At 36.8% G+C, this 17,593-nt stretch overlaps 2 protein-coding genes across 5 annotated transcripts; one reads left to right on the plus strand and one right to left on the minus strand.

Annotated features, from left to right (window-relative positions):
- Positions 1-2,631: 2,631 nt before the first annotated feature.
- On the plus strand, positions 2,632-7,605 carry LOC104594009 (zinc finger matrin-type protein). Its single transcript, XM_010254130.3, has 6 exons — positions 2,632-3,223; positions 3,334-3,537; positions 3,640-3,719; positions 6,671-6,746; positions 6,858-6,980; positions 7,084-7,605. The coding sequence occupies exons 1-6, from the start codon at positions 3,074-3,076 to the stop codon at positions 7,216-7,218; spliced, it is 768 nt and encodes a 255-aa protein (XP_010252432.1). The 5' UTR covers positions 2,632-3,073; the 3' UTR covers positions 7,219-7,605.
- A 2,274-nt stretch (positions 7,606-9,879) lies between these two features.
- ERCC1 (nucleotide repair protein) lies at positions 9,880-17,371 on the minus strand. 4 transcript variants are annotated; one of them, XM_010254144.3, is made up of 10 exons: positions 16,937-17,371; positions 16,720-16,828; positions 14,851-14,954; positions 14,131-14,230; positions 13,846-13,922; positions 13,370-13,469; positions 13,122-13,193; positions 12,420-12,488; positions 10,151-10,504; positions 9,880-10,064 (listed from the first exon to the last, which is right to left on the minus strand). In XM_010254144.3, exons 1-9 carry the CDS (start codon positions 17,218-17,220, stop codon positions 10,175-10,177), a joined length of 1,245 nt encoding a protein of 414 aa, XP_010252446.1. In that variant the 5' UTR covers positions 17,221-17,371; the 3' UTR covers positions 9,880-10,064; positions 10,151-10,174. The 4 variants fall into 4 exon arrangements, with proteins under 4 accessions (XP_010252446.1, XP_010252443.1, XP_010252437.1 ...); XM_010254141.3 differs by having other exon boundaries at positions 9,880-9,922; positions 16,937-17,370; XM_010254135.3 differs by having other exon boundaries at positions 9,880-10,504; positions 16,937-17,370.
- Positions 17,372-17,593: the final 222 nt, after the last annotated feature.

Consider the following 17,593-nt stretch of genomic DNA (forward strand, 5'->3'; position numbering starts at 1 on the left):
ACATCCTTAATCTGTGTAAAATTGTGGGTTGAATTGGTTCATATTAAGGTTGGGCCCACCAAAGTTTCATTCCTTGTGTGTAATTATGGTTTCTGAGTTTGGACCTAACCGATCTTTTAATTGGGTTGGGTTAGGGTGGAATGCGGATTAAAGATTGAGTTGGGGTTGATCCAGTAGGATTGATGGTTCAGGAAATTGGATCAGGGTAAAAGTAACACCACTGTGCAAACCTTCGAAAATGCAACTGTAGTGAATTGCAGGGTCTTCAATAAGGGGTAATCTTTGACCGGTCCAAGCCAGGCTTTTGGAATTATTATTTGCTAAATAAAAAACTGGATAGGTCAAACCTCTTACCCTACCCACATCTTTCAAAATTGCCTAAAACTAATTGTATGCAGATATAGTTTTCAGGCTGGGCTGTGCCGGATTGAAAGTATTGGACTCAGTCCTGGTTCATAATTTTTGTGTCGATATAGATCCGGGCCCGACTAAGAATTATCACTCCTAATGTTATCTAGGAGCGCAAATGGATCGGATCATGATTTGATCTGATCTAGAATCCAATCCTGTTTTGTCATATTCAGATTTTTTTTTTTTGGATTTTCGGATCAGATAAGGAACCAATTAATAGTTAAATCAAATTCACATTTTATAATATATATTTATATATGTTATTTATTTATTTATAAATATGTTTACATTGAATTTTTGTACATTTTTATATTATTCATTTCTAGAAAAAAAAACACATATATATATATGATGAAAATAGTTGAAAAAACACTTGTATTTTTATATAAACTATTATATTTTATTTTCCTTTTAATAACTTATTGAATTTTTTAAAATTAAATCAGATTGGATATATAGCATCCTTAATTGAGTCAAATTTGGATCAATGTTTATGAGATCCGATCAAATCAGATTTATGATTTATAGTATCAAATTGGAGTTGGATATAATTTGGTTCGAATCCAAACCGATCCATTTGCATCCCTAATGTTATGCAACCTTGTCTAACGAAATAAGAATGTACATTGGACCAAAAGGAGTTCATATTATCCTTTCTACATATGGAACTCTTTCATCCTTATCTAAACCAACTCCAGATACTAGGGGTGATTATGGGCCGCGCCGGACTGGGCTTTGCACTTATAATAAGGGCTATAGCTTATGCCTGGCCCCAGCCCGGCCCGGGGTTCTAGGCCTGAAACATAAGCCCTAGCCCAGGTCTACATGGGCCTAGGCCAGGCCTGATTTTGGGCCAATGTCTTCCATATATAACACATATATCCATAATATTTTATATTAAATGACATAACATGCATATAAACTTATTTTATACATTATATAATATAAAATATTACATATAATATAAATTATACATGTCATGTTATAATATTTATATATAAAATATGTAATCTAATGTAAAATAATATGTATACATTATACACAAAATGTGTAAGTTTAAATACATGCAGGCCGAGCTTAAAATATTAAGACCAAGCCCGGCCCTAAAATTTGTGGGCCTAGGCCCAGGCCGGGCCTGAACACAAAACTTAAGCCCAAGCCTAGAATTTCTGGGCCAGGCTGAAATGATCACCCCTACTCAGTACTCACTTATAATGGGCTACATATTCAATTACAAATGAATATGCTAGTGCTTCATACACATGGGAATCACACCAAGTAACTAGTGTACTCACTTGTTATTAGAGGTGTAAAGTGGGTTGTGTCGGCCCGGCACAGCACGATGCAGGTGTAAAGTGGGTTGTGTCGAGCTAGCACGGCACGGCCCGCGCAAAGTGCGGGATGGCACGTACTGGCCCGTGTGTTGTTACGAGTCGTGTTGCCCTCCCCAATGAAAAATTTCGGGGTCAGTTCGACATGGCCCAGGGCCCAGGCCCGTATGGGCCCGTATCGTGGGCCATGCATCGGGCCAAAGCTATTTATTTAGAAAAATGACAAAAAACTTAAAATTTTAATTTTATATGAATTTTGTGTATACAATAATTAAATAAATTAATATAATAAAATTAAAATATTATTTATTTTATTAATATATTATTATATAGATATATAAAAATATATATATAAATAATATATAAACCATACCGCAGGCCATACTGAACCGGGCTGCGAACTGGGCCGTGCCGGGCCCGATTTACACCACTAGTTGTGATCGATTAAATAGCGAGTTATACAATTTTGCAAGCAGCAAAACTTGATTGCTTAAACCACTTGCCTCCATAATTCAATCCCAGTCCGAATCTTTTATCCGAATTGGAATCACCTGCAAACAAAACAAGTTCCAACAACATCTGACACGGCACATTTTGAGGCCCACCAAATGAGATCCGCCATGTATGAGATGTACAGTGTCAGATGTTGTGGGTAGGGTGTTGGAACTTATTTTATTGACAGGCGATCCTGACTCAAAGCTGATTACCATTTGATAATTGAAAATATAAATTCAAATATATTGATTGCAAAACCTTATATTTTATATTATTTTGTATGTATTTACGCTGCATTTGTACTCGTTCCAAACTGACCTTAAGAGTTCACATCGGCGTCGCACAGGGCGCAAATGTGCATATAGGGCGCTGATGTGATATCATTCGCTAAAACCTTTTGCAGATCAAAGTATTCACTTCTTGTTGGAACCTGCAACCCGTCATTATTATCATTGAGAGTCTTGAGACGTGAGGTGAGAGTCTCATTCAGACTGGTTTGTGCCGATGTCTTCTTCGGGGATGGCAACAGTGGAAATCAAATTGTTTATTTTATTGAGCATTCAGCAATACTAACACGTTTCAAGATTTCCTTTGTACTATTTACAACCGCATCATGTACCACTGGATCATCTGTCCTCTGTGCTCTGTTGCATAATGATCTAAATGTGTGGTTAAGATGCAATTTTAAACAGTACAGAGTAAAAGGTTGTGTCCTATACAGTCGATCTGTAAGAACGAAATGAACATTAGCCGGTCTCTCTCTCTCTCAACGCGTTGAAGTTGAGACTTGAGCTTGAAAGTTGAGATGTCTCCAACTTAGCTCCTCTCTTAGAACCATGATTTGCGTCGGTCTGGGTATCAGTCTTACCTCACCCTCTACTGCCCTGGCCTTGCTTTCGAGCAAGCCCCCGCTTCTTCGACTTCGTCGCTTCCCATCTCCGTTATCGAATGTTAGGCCTCTAGATTTTAAGAAGAGGACGAACCAGGTAAGGTTAAGACCTCTTCTCTCTCCCTCTCCCTCTCCCTCTCTCTTTCTCTTTCTCTTTCTGTTTCTCTGTTTTAAATTCTCAAAACCCTAGTTTTGTTGTCGATGCAGGGGAGGTTCAGAAGTTTGAAATGCAGAGCGGAGTTTTCCCAGGACGCACCTTTCGCCATTGCAATCGGAGCTTGCATCCTCAACTCACTGGCTTTCCCAATCGCTAATGGTCCGGACGACGATAGCAGCTCTGCTATCGATTCCACTGATGCGAGGTTTGCAGTCATGGGGATCATAAGCTTCATTCCTTATTTCAATTGGCTGGTCTGTGATTCAGTTCCTTTTCCTTTCGAAGTTTTTAACCCTAAAATGCATTCTTCAATTTGCATCTCTTTGATTCTCTTTTGAAACTCTTCCCTTCGGCAGAGTTGGGTTTTCGCGTGGATGGATACTGGCAGTCGGCGCTACGTCGTGTATTCCCTCGTTTATCTGGCCCCCTACCTGAGGTTCGAGTTTTTCTTCTTTTACAGTTCACATGTTTCAAGTTGTTCATTGCTTCTCTCAACACTAATTTTTCTTAGTGTTACTCTCACAATAAATCCTGCCGTGATAGTGAGCTGTTTATCCCATCTTTAGTGCATTAACTTCAAGTCTGATCGTTTGTGGCTGTATAGAATTGGATAGTTTCACATTGCATGCATTTCTCATAGAAGTTGCCTGTTTAATTCCTTGACTCCTACCCGTGTAATCACTCTAGAAGACTTCATTGTTGAATCTATATTAGGGCATTTTGCCGTTTCAAGGTTAAGCCTAAAAATGCCGTGAGAGGTAGATCCATCGGTCCGTCCTTAGGGCCGATGGAGGATGCTGGAGAAAGCTTGCCTCATCAGTCATCAACCCAAGTGAATGACCTACTAAAATCTGTTAGCCCTTCTGGTGATTTATTGGGGACAACTTTATGCATTCAACACTAAGTGGTTCCATCCTTTATAAATTTCTATCAAAGGAAATCATGGTTGACAGAGACGTATTCAAGTTTGTCTGTTTGTGGAAAGCCACTTTTATTTTTATCAAACCAAGAGGTCGAAATTCGAAAAGATCCAGATGTCATGGTGGTGGATGTCACGGCAACTAATGAGCCAAAACCAAACTGCTCTTGCAAATAGACATGAAGACACTAAATGCTGTGTTGATTCAGTTTGTTCTTCACATTCCAGATGGTTAGGGATTTCCTTCTACTGACATTGCTTGGACTCCAATTGCTCACAAGAAGCTTAGCATTTTCATTAGAGCTTTGATCTTCCCCAGCCCTTTTCAGAGTTTCTCAAGCAAACTGAAATGCTCTTCCAAACTAACATGCTGTCCTGCCAACTGCCAAGTCTGTTTTCTAGTTTAACAGAGGTCATATTAATATAAGGGATAATTACTTATATACCCTGATGTTTAATGAAACTACGTATATATACCCTGTAGTTTCAAAATTACTTATATACTTTGGTCCTTAGTTTTATCTTTTAGACACTTAGACTTAACGTTTGAAAGGTCAACAAGGTATATATAAGTAGGTTTTGAATCTACAGGGTATGTATAAGTATTAAGTAGTTTACTCAAACCTCAGGGTATATAAGTAATATAACTATAGTTTTTTACATTATGGATACAATGCATATACACCTATATACACAGTCACACACGCAGCATGCAATAGGTAATCTAACGTTCTGGTACTCATGGATAAAAATGACCTTTAGGAAACTGTTAAAGTTTAAGAAAATAGGGGCAGGTTTTTCCTGAAAAAATAAAAATAAAAAAATAATCTCCTCTGAATTCATTTGTTACTACTTCCCTTCTAACTTCTTTTAAAAGCTCCTCTTTATTCCTAGACTTCCGATTTTACCTGATCTGTTGCTGACAACAGAATTGGTTATTTTTCTTAAACTTAAGTCTAACGTTCTCTCTCCACTTAAGTTTCATATTCCTGATTTTATTAAGGGCCCAAGATTTACTTGGTCTGTTGCTGTCAATGGGATTGTTCTTTTTATTGAACTCAGGGTTTCTCTCTCTGCTTAAATTTCATAGTCTCCCTTTTGTTGAGGGCCCAAGAGGTGGACCTAGGAAAAATTTGCTTATGCCGATTCATCTATCAAAAAGAAAATTGCTAATGCTGATTCTTGTGGTTTTCTCTCCCTTTTCATTTGGAAACTCAAGAGATTACCCTTGACAAGCATAACAAAGAATTCCTTTCAACTCTCATTAGATGAATATTCAATTGATTTTGATCCAAACCGTCTCTCAAGTAACCAAACAACTTCGAAGTCTTTTTTCAATGCAAATAATATTGAAACTCATCCGATGAGGATTAATGGTATTGCTGTCAATAGATAGACCCAGACCCAACTAACTGCGCAGAACCATTTCTGAACCAGACCCTATAGGGTCTGCAATCGAGATTATCAGGTCTGACCTCATAAGACCCAATTATAATTGACAGCTATACTTTTAAGCTGTAATTTGACAAAAGACCGACTTTTTTCTTTTGGTAAACACGAATTAATTCATTGAAAGCACAGGCCCATGGCCTATTGAGTTCGGATACAAACACCAATTACTACAAACAGAGCATGCTCATTTTGGCAAGGAAAACCATGAACCAGGGGTACATCTCTCACTGGCAAGGAAGTGTGCATAGGAGTTAAGCCTGCGGAATGTGAGAAAATAACACTTGATCAAAAAGCTTGGATACACTTTTGATATCTTGATAAAGGAACCAGATTTCTTCCGCAGGAAGAGATTTTCCTTTCAGAATGTTCACCAGTTCGACACAATCCGACTCAATTGCAATGCTTTTGAGCCCCAAAGACGAAGCTGTCTTCATGCTTTTAAGCACGGCTTAAGCTTCTGAAAAGAGAGGGGACAACTTGCGTGGGTAGCCCGTGGAACCTGACCCAGATCAATTTGGATTGGACTTGGCTCCATGGCAGGGGACAGAGATCATCTCCATAGCTAGCCTGGAAACATGATCAACCATATCAGTTGGATGAGAGTTCACTTCGTTGAAAATAAGATCATTTCTACCTTTCCAATTAACCACAATAAAGCAAAGAACAGATAACACATCTGGGTACAATCTTGTGAACCCGGAAGTCTTGCCACTAAAATTCTTTTAAAAAGATATTCATACATCATGGATGACAATATACAACTATGTGACACATGTGAGTAATACATATAGGAGTGATCATGGGAGTAATACATATAAAATTTTATTTATATAATATAAAAATTTATAAAGTATTTTGTATTATTGTATGTGTCATATAATACATGCTCATATAATATACAACTATATAAAGTATTTTGTATTATATGTAATATAATATAATACATGCATATGCATCGGTATATACTTCTGTTGAGACATCTATTTATGCTCATATCTTCGTTTGTGATTTAATAGGACAAATTTGTCGTTGTCACCCGAGGAGAGCTGGCTGCCTATTGCTGGCATTATCTTCTGCATCATTCATGTTCAGGTAAGCTGTTTTATTTCCGGTCAAGAGTCCCCGAGCTCTACCAACACCAAAAAGAGGTATGTGTTTGTACGTAAACATACACGTGAATTTTCTGGAACTTATCCATGGCAGCTGGAAGCAAGCATCAGAAATGCGGACATAAAGGGCTTCCAATTATTCACTGAATCTCGAAAGTATCTTTCTCCAAGAACCAAAAGCACTCAACCCGAGGATCACGAAGGAATTCTTAGCAAGGTAGTTTACCCTCATTGGAGATATTTGGTTTCTTTCATGTTTTATAAACGGTGATTAGCTTTCAATCAGTTTTTTATTTGGGATTCTTGAAATCATTGTCTAGGAGAAGAAAGAGCACAGGAAGCCACCATCTACACAAGAAAAAGCAAGAATCGAGATACAAGACTGGGGGATTGAGAGCCCATTGGATGATCGCCAGCACTTGAGCGAAGATGAAAGAAGGAAACATAAAGACTAGGGTTATTTAGCCTTAAAGGAGATAAAAGCTAATATTTATTAAATGGTCTTCATCGCAAAAACGGCATGGGAGTAGGGGGAGTTGTCTGTTTCATTGTGAGCTCTTAAAATATAAGGAGTTGTCGAGCACTGGTATTGGAAAGATTTCATTTTTGGCGTTCTTAGCAGCTTCTCATTCTTCAATGGTTCAAAGTATCGATTACGTATCTGGGCGTTTGACCCACACTTTTTTTCTTCAGTTTCTAGCAAGGCGTATCCCGTGAAAATAGCTAATATTTATCACATCGGGGTGGGGTCGATATATGCCTTATATATTTCAGTAAGTGATGAAATTTTGAACCTTAGTCTATATGTTTGGTTAATGTAAGAAATGCAATTTTTTGTTTAATTTTGTTTTGGATTTTATTTTATTCTGATTCATGTCTTAATTTAATCAAACAAAATAAGGTAAAATTTGAAACAGGTCAGTATTTACATTCAAATCATTTGCACTGTCATGGTTTTGTAATCAAACAAAGTTCAGACGCTCAGTTTGGAAGGAAGGAGTATATATACAAAATATGTATGGTATGAATATATATAAACTAATATAAAATACAAAGTTTTATACTACATATTTATATTTATATTTATATTTATAATTGTATTTGTACTTCCAAATGGAACCTTATGGGTTTATCAGAGATGAAAAACTTTGAAAGATTTGCCGTAATTTCAAAAGAAAAGAAAAATAGGTAATTACGCTTATTCTACTACTTAAAAGAGATGCAAGAGCATTTTATAGTTCTTCCTCGTCCTGGAGGCATATTCGTTAGGGTATCCAGTGATTGCAGGTAAACGTGTTCCTAGGCCAATTCGGGTTTGGATTTTGTCAAAATTTTAATGCGCTCAGCCCAAAGCCCAAGCCTGAAACAATGTAAAATTAGGCCCAAAGCCTGGAAACAGGTCTAATTGCAGGTGCATGAGCTTCAAACAGTAATCTGTTGATTTCATGATTAGATACACCTCATAAGCTCCTCTTTGTGGTTAATACAGGTAGAGATTTTATTTGGTTCAAGTGCTCTGCTGGTCGAAATTGTAACGAGTCTGTCTGAGCTTCAATGGTACCCTAGAAGTTATTGGGGTTTACACCTTCAATCCTAAAATGTAGATGTAACAGTTCATTTGAAACAAGGTTCAAAGTATCGACACATATTGGCCCGTATCAGTTAATACGTATCATTCTGGGACCCCTCTGATACGCCCCTACAATAGGTGTATTGGGGGTCTGACTGGTTAAGGGGGTGGAGCCCTAAACCGGCCCCCTTGAACCGGTTGTGAAAAAAAAAAAAGGCATAAAAAGCTATATCGATTTGCCCGATATGCCCATACCGGCGTATCGGGCGTATCGATATTTTGAACCTTGATTTGAAAGACTTGTATTTTGTAAAATGTAAAACAAATTCAGAATTTCTTTTATGAGTAAACAAATTCAGAATATTCACGTCAAGCTTTATTTATTTATTTATTTTGTGAAAGAGGGAAAACCTAAAAAGATAAGAAACTAAAGCTATGTTTGGTTTGAAGGAAAAGGTAGGGAAACCTATGCAAATGTTGTATAGGTTTCCGCTTTCCCTACCTTTTCCTTCAAACCAAACATAGCCTAATGGATCATACCATTCTTTGAAAGTGGAAAGTGAAAATCCTTGAATGGAGTACAAGGAAAGTTGATCATTTGTGTTTGTTTCCTCCTATTATTATTATTTTTTTTTGATAAATTGTTTCCTCCTATTATTTTGCAATTTAGATTATAACAAAAGTAATAACCAAACATAAATGCTCTTTAAATTTCTTTGTTTAGACTGCAATTTTTCCTTTTTCTTTTTTTACTTGGTGCCGGAATGTACTTTTTTTTTTATTTTTATCATTTTTTCATATTTTCTGCATTTTCCTTGTGTTTTTCAATAATATGAGTGCTGTTTTCATATATTAAGGGATTAAAAGACCAGGTTTTTCTGCATTTTGATCAATAACATGAGTGTTGTTTTCATGTATTTCTGTTTTATGATTATCTTAATTTTTGTATGTTTTCTGCAATATTTGCTTTTTATTTTTATTTTTAGCAGTTATTTTCATGGTTTTCAAAACCAGACCGGACTGGATGGTCGGTCCAGAAAAACTGGGAACCGGTCACCTAACCAGTTTCATTTTCCCCAAAAACTAGATTTTCCCCCAAAACTGTTGATTTTGGTCAGCAAACCGCTGAACCGGGCAATTAACTATTAAACCATTCAAATGGTTTTGACCGTTTTTTATTTTTTTTTATTTTTGTCAGAACAGGCCAAACATTTGATTCAAACGGTTGGACCATTTCAACCCGATAACCGGATTCCTGACCAGTTCGGTTTTAAAAACCATGATTTTTTGTTTGGTTAATTTTGGATAAAGCAGGTTAACCTGACCTGATTATGCCACGTGACAAGCGACAAAGCTCTTTACAATGTAATATTTTTTTAAACGAGTTGACCCGATTCAGTTCTGCCACTATACCGATCAGGTTGTGGCATTTGAATTAGCACAACATATATATAGAGAGAGAGAGAGAGAATTAAAACAATGTTACGTACTAGATAAGTGGGTCATGATGGGCGGTTTCAACCCACTAGCAAGCAATCAGAATGGGTGGCAAATGGACATGGTCATTAATCGGTGGGATGGCACTCAACCTGCACCAAGTCCAACACGTTGCAACCACATATCAGGAACATCTCCCGTAATTACATATTGACATATTGTCATTCAGGGTGCTGACGTTGATATGGCGGTAACCGGAAATGACGCCATTTTTTGTTTTTGGAAGCAACATTGCTACAAATTTTCGAAAACGTTTTTAATGCAATATTGCAAAATTGCAATGGATCATAGAAGAAATATGGTATCAGCTCTAACCGTACCTGTACTCAAGATCGTGTCTGGAACTATTTCTCAGGTTCTTCATTGGATGTTTTTTCAGCTTTTGCTTCTAATGATGCATTTGTCTCTTCACCGTTTTCAGTCTGCGATTTATCTTTCCTTCCACGTACTTTATACGAGTACTTGGCAAAAGCAGCAGTAAGGGCCGTTTTAACTGTCAGACTGGGTTCCCTTTTCTTGCGTTTCGTCACACCTACTGCCTCCTTATCTTGCATCTCATTCTCCACTGGACAAGGTGCAGCATCCTCCTGTGCAGGAGCTTCTGGGACATCTACAGGTTGGCTGGACAGTACACGCTTGAATGGTTCATGAAACGTTTCATACAAACGTCTTACCTGACAAATTGTACCAATAGTAGGAAAATAAGGTCTGAACGAGATCATTGTCCATCTATGGAAGATACCAGAATGGCAAGGAGATTAAAGATCAAATATAAGACCTCAACGGTGCCTATGCAACAAGAAAATCAACGAACCCCAGGCATAAAAAATACACGAGGTTCGGATCTTTGATAGAATTGGAAATCCTCTACATGACCACGATTTGCCAACCAGTCAGCTGCCATGTTGGCCTCCCAATACTCATGATTATATGAAATGGTGAGACTGTTTAGCTCAGCAATCTCATAACATTCCCTTATAAAGTGGTTTGTCACTACTAGCCCTTTTTTCTTCAATTTGCCATGTGCTTCTATATCTAAATGTTTTCTTTCCTTTTTTTTTCTCTGTGTTAACTTGGCCTTCTTTTAAAAGTTTCCTAACAACTTTAAGAGAATAATTCACCATAATGAACTTGATGCACTAACATTAACATTACATTGCACAGAAGCCCAACGTGTTTAAAAGAAAAAGATAATACATAAAACATAACATGTAGTATCTCCTTGGTCGTCTGTGTGTCTTCTTTGTTGTCACTTAGCCATCCTCCAAGATGCATTGCCTGCTCAGGGCATATTCTAATCTAGGCAATTACAAAACCTATCCCTCAGTTTCATTGGTTTGAGATCCTATTTATACAGGTGATTGCTGACGTGACAGACCAAAACAATTCCATGCTTGCATCCACATCGCCTTTTCTATATAGCAAATTTCAGGCAATAACACCACCTAAGAATGGCATAGGCCACTCCTCAGTTTCATTGGTTCGAAATCCTATTTATACAGGCGATTGCTGACGTGACAGACAAAACAATTCCATGTTTACATCCACCTCACCTTTTCTATATAGCAACTTTCAGGCAATAACAACACCTAAAGAATGGCAAGGCAATGCCTCAGTTTCATTGGCGTGAAATCCTATTTATACAGGTAATTGCTGACGTGACAAGCCAAAGCAATCCATGTTTATATCCACGTCACTTTTTTCTACATAGTAAATTTCAGACAAACATGCCTTCCCAACATGGCAAAAAAAAGGAAATTTTCAATTAGAATTCAGCAAAACCCAAGGGCATCATTGACATTGAGAAAGGTGTCATGACAAGGCTATCAAGGATAATAAGAATAGTTAAGTAGCACAAAACTCTCTCCCAATAGACTCAAAGTCCATGATAACAGAGCAACAAAGTTTTTCATAAGAACACCTTTACCATATAATGCCTATTCTTGCCTTGCTTCACATCCAGACCACACAGAAAAATCTAATCCATTTATTTTCCTCTCTCCCCATCCTCTGTCTCTCACTATATTTTCCTCTCTTTACAGTCTGTTCATCCATCTTTCTTCCTCTCTCTTATCTTGCACATCCACATGCCATTCATTTAGTGTATTTAATGAATTAAGGAATTATAGTTTTAAAAGCATAGACAGGACAGCCATGATTGATAATACCTAGACATAACTGTTAGCACTCACCATCAATATCTCCCAGCCTTGAAAATAAATACAACATGGTTTTCTCATAATTGTAGCAAGATAGCGACAATATGACGAGTTACAATAATCATATAATTTAATGATTTCTCTAGCTGGCAGAGCATACTCTTTTAAGACATGTATGAAATACAAGATGGAATGATGACACAACAAGAAGATATTTCTTTTTAGATCATATGAAAGTGCAAGAAATCAGATAGCCAGAACTTTCATTTTTCTTGCATTCCTAGGCCCTTGCCCTAGGAATGATTATTTCACAGAATCCAGAGTTCCGCTTATAGAATTTATTACTAATATACAACAAAAAGAGTATTCCACACTCAAATGAAAGTCAAATTTTAATTAGCTTGAAGGAATGATTACGTTGCAACATTACCTTGCGCTCACCTATGCCAGGACATCGAGCTAGTTCTTCCATGGATGCATCCATAATTCGAGAAAGAGACTGCAGAGCACATCCATGTGAACTTAAAAAACTGAGGACAAAAATGAAACTCTTATGACCATTATTTAGGACCCTTCTTACCCCTTTGCCAAAAAGATCAAATCATCAAAATAGTAAATTGGGAGAGAGTAAAAACAAAACCATGTTATCACAAAAGACTGAAACGAACAAAGGGATTTGACCTAAATATGATGGAAATAAGATAACAAGTTTCTTTAAATAGGATAAGTCTCTTTGCCAAAAAAAGAAGTCATATTCTAGTAAAAGCTTAAAAAAATCCAGTCAAAAATACAAAGACAAAGAAATGACAAAGTATAACACTAGGTTTCATTCAAATTAATTGGAATTATATAATTGGATGGATCATAAGATTTGTGATTCGTGAATGAAATTGTAAGGTTTAAGCAGTAGTCATGAAATTTATCCATAAAAGGATCAATCATAATATTTGAAATGGAGCCTTTAGGATTCCCTATTTGAATCATAAACCATATCATAAATCATGAGATTTTAACTACATCTGCAATCATCGTCCAAAGTGGAAAAAAGCATCTCAGATTCATGGTAATAAATGGTAGCAAATAAAGATAGGGGCACCAACTATGAATATCTTACTGAAGACATTAAACTTACTCCAAAAGCCGACCCAAGGGTGACTACATCAGTTTTGTTAATATGCCGAACTGTTGTAAGGGCATGAGTCAGCTATTAAAAAAAAGAAAACAAAAACTTCAGTTGAAGCAAGCTGGAAAGAATACTTTGTGCTAAATATTTTATATCTAAAGGGAAAGCACAATATTCTATGTCCTGAAAATTGGCATTAAGAAGTGTCAGCTGAAAATATCTAACCACTACAACAAAGATTGTACAATGATATATACCCTTGACATGTAGTCTGTATCCATCTGCCCTTGAATGATATCTGCCGGCTTGTTTTCGTAAACTTTTATTGTCTCCAAATATCGGCCACATTCCTCCAAGCTAGAGAATAAATGAAAGATTGTCAAGCGAAACAAATTGAAGATGTTTTATCAGGATATTGGACATCATATCTTTTTTTTTTTCTTTTGAAGGGCTACACAGCAGGGGTAGCCCATCCCTCAACCTATAACCCCCCCAACCCAGGTGCAGGCGGGATTCGATCCCAAGTCTCCACTACGACCACAGGAGACCTTACTAACCTGCTGGTTGGCACCTTGCTTATTGGACATCATATCTTAACATATTGTTCACAAGATTGTAATGAACAAAATTTTATCAAATATCCAGGTAGTAATGAACAGAAAATACTGTCATTTGGTACATTAGCCTTGAAAAAAAAATATCACAACAAGAAAGAAAAATAATGGTGCAGCACCTCCATCCACAAAGAAGGGTACAATCATGAAGTAAAGCTGTCCTTGTCACTTCAAGTAAAGGCTTAACTACATCCTCCTGCAATACACGAAAATTTTCAAACTATTCATGTCCTTAACTAAAAATAACATGAAAAAATAGAAATCAGGAAAAAGAACATTTATTGAATAAGAATTTCTTTCTAGTAAGCATTCTATATAAAATCTCAACCAGTATCACAAAAAAAAAGAAAGGAAAATAGACAGAGAAGTACTGCTCAAGTAAATAAAAGAGCAGGATGGCTTACAATATCAACATGGCACAAAACAACACGGAGCTTGAAGTTCTTATTTAATTCCCTTATTCGATAATATAGGTAGTCTGGATGAAGCAGATGATATCGAAGACTGCATCAACAATCAATTTAATCCAAGAAAATATATAAAAGTTAGTATTAGCAGACAATTCAAACAAAATAATCATGGGTCCCTCCAGTTTAGAATAAATTATCAATTCAAAGTTCAACGGAAGCTATGTATGCCAGCCAATATTGGGAAATCAAGATGGTTAAGAAACAAAAATAATCAAGTTGGTTAAAGAATGAGATTCATGAAAGCATAATCAAATTTTGTACCATATTTCCTTTGTGAAATATCTAGTCAAATTCACTGAGATTTCAAGTTTCACCTTTCACTGTTGAAATATTATTTCCAAGTAATTTGGCAAAAGGAGGAAAGGGTGAAAATAAAAGCAACAACTTCTCATCAACAATAGCAAGTATAGAGTAATTTTTTATTTTTATTTATTTATTTGGGGGGGGGATGCCTACATGAGTAGTTCTCTTAATGTGGCTATTTGGCTAAGCCAAACAACATGTGTTGGTCTCTCTGCCAGCTTAAGTTATGGAAGGAAATTTATTCTTTAGTTCTTGGTAAAAGGGACTAGCATACAAATGTACAGCATCCAAAGATTCACTTTTACATCCAAACAGGAAGTAAAAGTTAATAAATGGCATGGGAATCCAAACCTTAAATATAGAGCACATGAATTCTGCCCCAGCAAGTAGTCACAAACAACATCTGCAAACATCCATCTAACATTCCGAATATGTTTGAGCAAAGGATTTCCTTTCTGGAGAAGTCAGGCAAGTCACAGGAAGGTCAGATTGTTGAGATGGCAATGAAAGAAAACTAAAGCTAATATCATGAACAAATTTGGTGGTTGCAAGGGGCTCCCAAGAAATAAGAAGTTAGAATATATCAAATTCCAAAAATACTAAAACCTAAAAAGAAATTCAAGTATATTGAAATCTTTGAAGTGCAACTTGAGAACTTAGGCATATTTGACATGGTCTTGAGGACCATTACCTTGTGATATCCCCAGCCATTTGGGATCTTGGGAGGGGTAGACTGGATATGGACCTAATCTTTGGCATTTCTTTTGCACAAAGCAGCCACTCTCATTATTACCAATAATAAAAAGGCGGCCAACCTCAGGCTCAAACCAACATTCCCATGCTTGTCATCCCTAATTTTACCATTACATCAACTAATAGCCCCTGTTTTCCATTTGTTTTGTTATTGTTCAATTGCTACTTGCTAGGGCTGTGTATTACTCTCCAGAAAAGCCAATTTGTGTCTATTTTGGAGTTTTTGTTATATTTTGTTGAGGTTTTAGATGACAAAGCTGAAAGTGATAGTTTTTTATTATATTTGGTGTGCTAGAAACGAGATTGTCTTTAATCATAATAAAAAAAATCTTGTTATTGGATTTTGAGAAGTATTGATCAAATCATACTTCATACATAATGGTGTTGGGTTGGAAACTTCTCAGCCTTCTGTTAGTATGTCTGGTGATCATCTTGGTAAGGCTCCTAATCTTAGAGATTCTGAGTATAGTAAGTATTTCTTAATCTTCTGTGATGGGGGTTAGTAAAGAATCTACAAAAGGTTCTTGTGGTTTTTATGTTCTCCTAATAATAGTTTTATTGTTGCTGTAGGTGGATCCTTAAACCTATTGGATGACAGTATTTAGGCTGAACAATGGGTGATATTTAAAGCTTATCTTTCACTTGTGATCAAAAGTATAGAAATATCTTCTTATGTTCTGATTTTCTGAATGCTATTTTGGCTTGTAAAGGATTGGAAATGAGAGTCCCGTGGTCCATTTTGGTGTGTTTTTTATCTTCTTTTGAAAAGGTTATCTTTTATCATGTCCCTAGAACTTCTAAGAGGATTGCTTATTATTTGGCTCAATGAGCCAAAAATATTTCTTCTCGAACTGTTTGGTGGAATAGGCCACCAAGATGGTCGGAACACCTTGTATCTTTCCATTTTAATTTGGTTTGATATATAGTTTTCTTTGTCTATAAAAAAGGAATAATAGGCCCTACTTGAAATGGCCTAAAGGAAGTAAAGAAAGGATTAAGCAAACAAAGACACTGTAAGTAACTTCTACAGCCAAAAACTGGGTACCAAATTTTTTTCCAGTACTAAACAGAACGGAATGGTAAAACAGGATTCATTTACCCGACCCCATATAGTTGGGATAAGGCTTTGATGATGATAGTGATTATAAACTATACGGATACCATCGAGTCTGATAAGTATACTTTCAACATTTATCAAGCAATGCACCTTATCCGGGCAACCATCCTTGGTAGATACTGATACATATTTTGACATGCAAGGACAATGCAAGTATGAAATAGGTAATTCACTAAAACAGTAGGACAAAAAAGGTGCAAACGAATGGAGACAATTCAAGAATGTACCACATACCGCTAATAGTGCGGAACAATCACAAAGCAAATTAATTTCATTAATATACGAAATAAATACTTTGAATACTAGATTAATGTCTTTACCAACAGACAAACCGAAAGAGATGGACTAACCTGTCTATGGCTTACAAGGATTGCATTACGATTATGAACGGAAAGAGACGGCGCCGAAGAAGGAACAGAAGCAGAAGCAGAAGATGAAGAACAAGAAGCCTCTGACGGCCTTTAATAGTAGAAATATCAGTTCCATACAAGCCTAAAAACCTAATTTTTTAAAATTTCTATTGTAAAGGAATGCAGGCAGATAGAGAGGAGAGAATCAAATACAGACCTCGAAGCCGAGTTAACCTGCGATGGCACGGACTGCGATGACGAAGTGGGAGGAGGAGGAGGAGTGGAGTAGAATTCGGAGTTTTTAATGAAGGAGAAGGCTTCAGCAAAGGAGGAAGAGGGACGGAAGAGAGAAGGTGGGGGTTTTGCTTGAGACGTCTCAAAGACTTCTTGATATGAGGGGATCTTTATAACTACAGACTTCTTCCTCTCGTTCTCTCTCTCCTCCTCCACCTCCCCCTCCCCTGCTGATTGCTTCTGCCGCTCCTCGTCATCCACCTCCATTTTCCTTTCTTTCTCTCTCTCGCGTCTGACTGAGCGAGCCCGGATTAGTTTAACTTGAGCCAGTGTGTCGAAACGAATTCACATCTGCGCCCCCACAAACGCCCGAAAGGCCCAAAGCACAGTTGAATCTCTCTCAATGATAAGCACGGGTGATGTTCTCAATGCACGCTGAGATTTGCATATGACGCGATGTGAAATCTGTAGAAACAGTTTTATGAAATAACAGTTTAACATGAAAAGAAAAGCACTATGAATTTGTAAGGTTGAAAATTTTGTATGAAATTGTGGATAGTTGTTCTATTCTAAATCGAGTCCGGATCTTTACTCACATAACCTTATTCATACATGGAAAATATCTCATCCTCCAATATAG

Source organism: Nelumbo nucifera, chromosome 3 (genome assembly GCF_055504915.1).
Source record: "Nelumbo nucifera cultivar China Antique chromosome 3, China Antique-T2T, whole genome shotgun sequence".
Taxonomy (NCBI): Eukaryota; Viridiplantae; Streptophyta; class Magnoliopsida; order Proteales; family Nelumbonaceae; genus Nelumbo; species Nelumbo nucifera.

Bases quoted from the DNA above. Each gene is read 5' to 3' on its own strand.
- LOC104594009 (XM_010254130.3), top strand. From the start codon at position 3,074: ATGATTTGCGTCGGTCTGGGTATCAGTCTTACCTCACCCTCTACTGCC. The intron at 3,224-3,333 runs GTAAGGTTAAGA...TTGTCGATGCAG, and splicing joins TTAAGAAGAGGACGAACCAG to GGGAGGTTCAGAAGTTTGAA. The intron at 3,720-6,670 runs GTTCGAGTTTTT...GTGATTTAATAG, and splicing joins TATCTGGCCCCCTACCTGAG to GACAAATTTGTCGTTGTCAC.
- ERCC1 (XM_010254144.3), bottom strand. From the start codon at position 17,220: ATGGAGGTGGATGACGAGGAGCGGCAGAAGCAATCAGCAGGGGAGGGG. The intron at 14,231-14,850 runs GTTTGGATTCCC...TTGTTGATGCAG, and splicing joins TCATGTGCTCTATATTTAAG to TCTTCGATATCATCTGCTTC. The intron at 12,489-13,121 runs GTAAGTTTAATG...TGTGCTCTGCAG, and splicing joins CCCTTGGGTCGGCTTTTGGA to TCTCTTTCTCGAATTATGGA.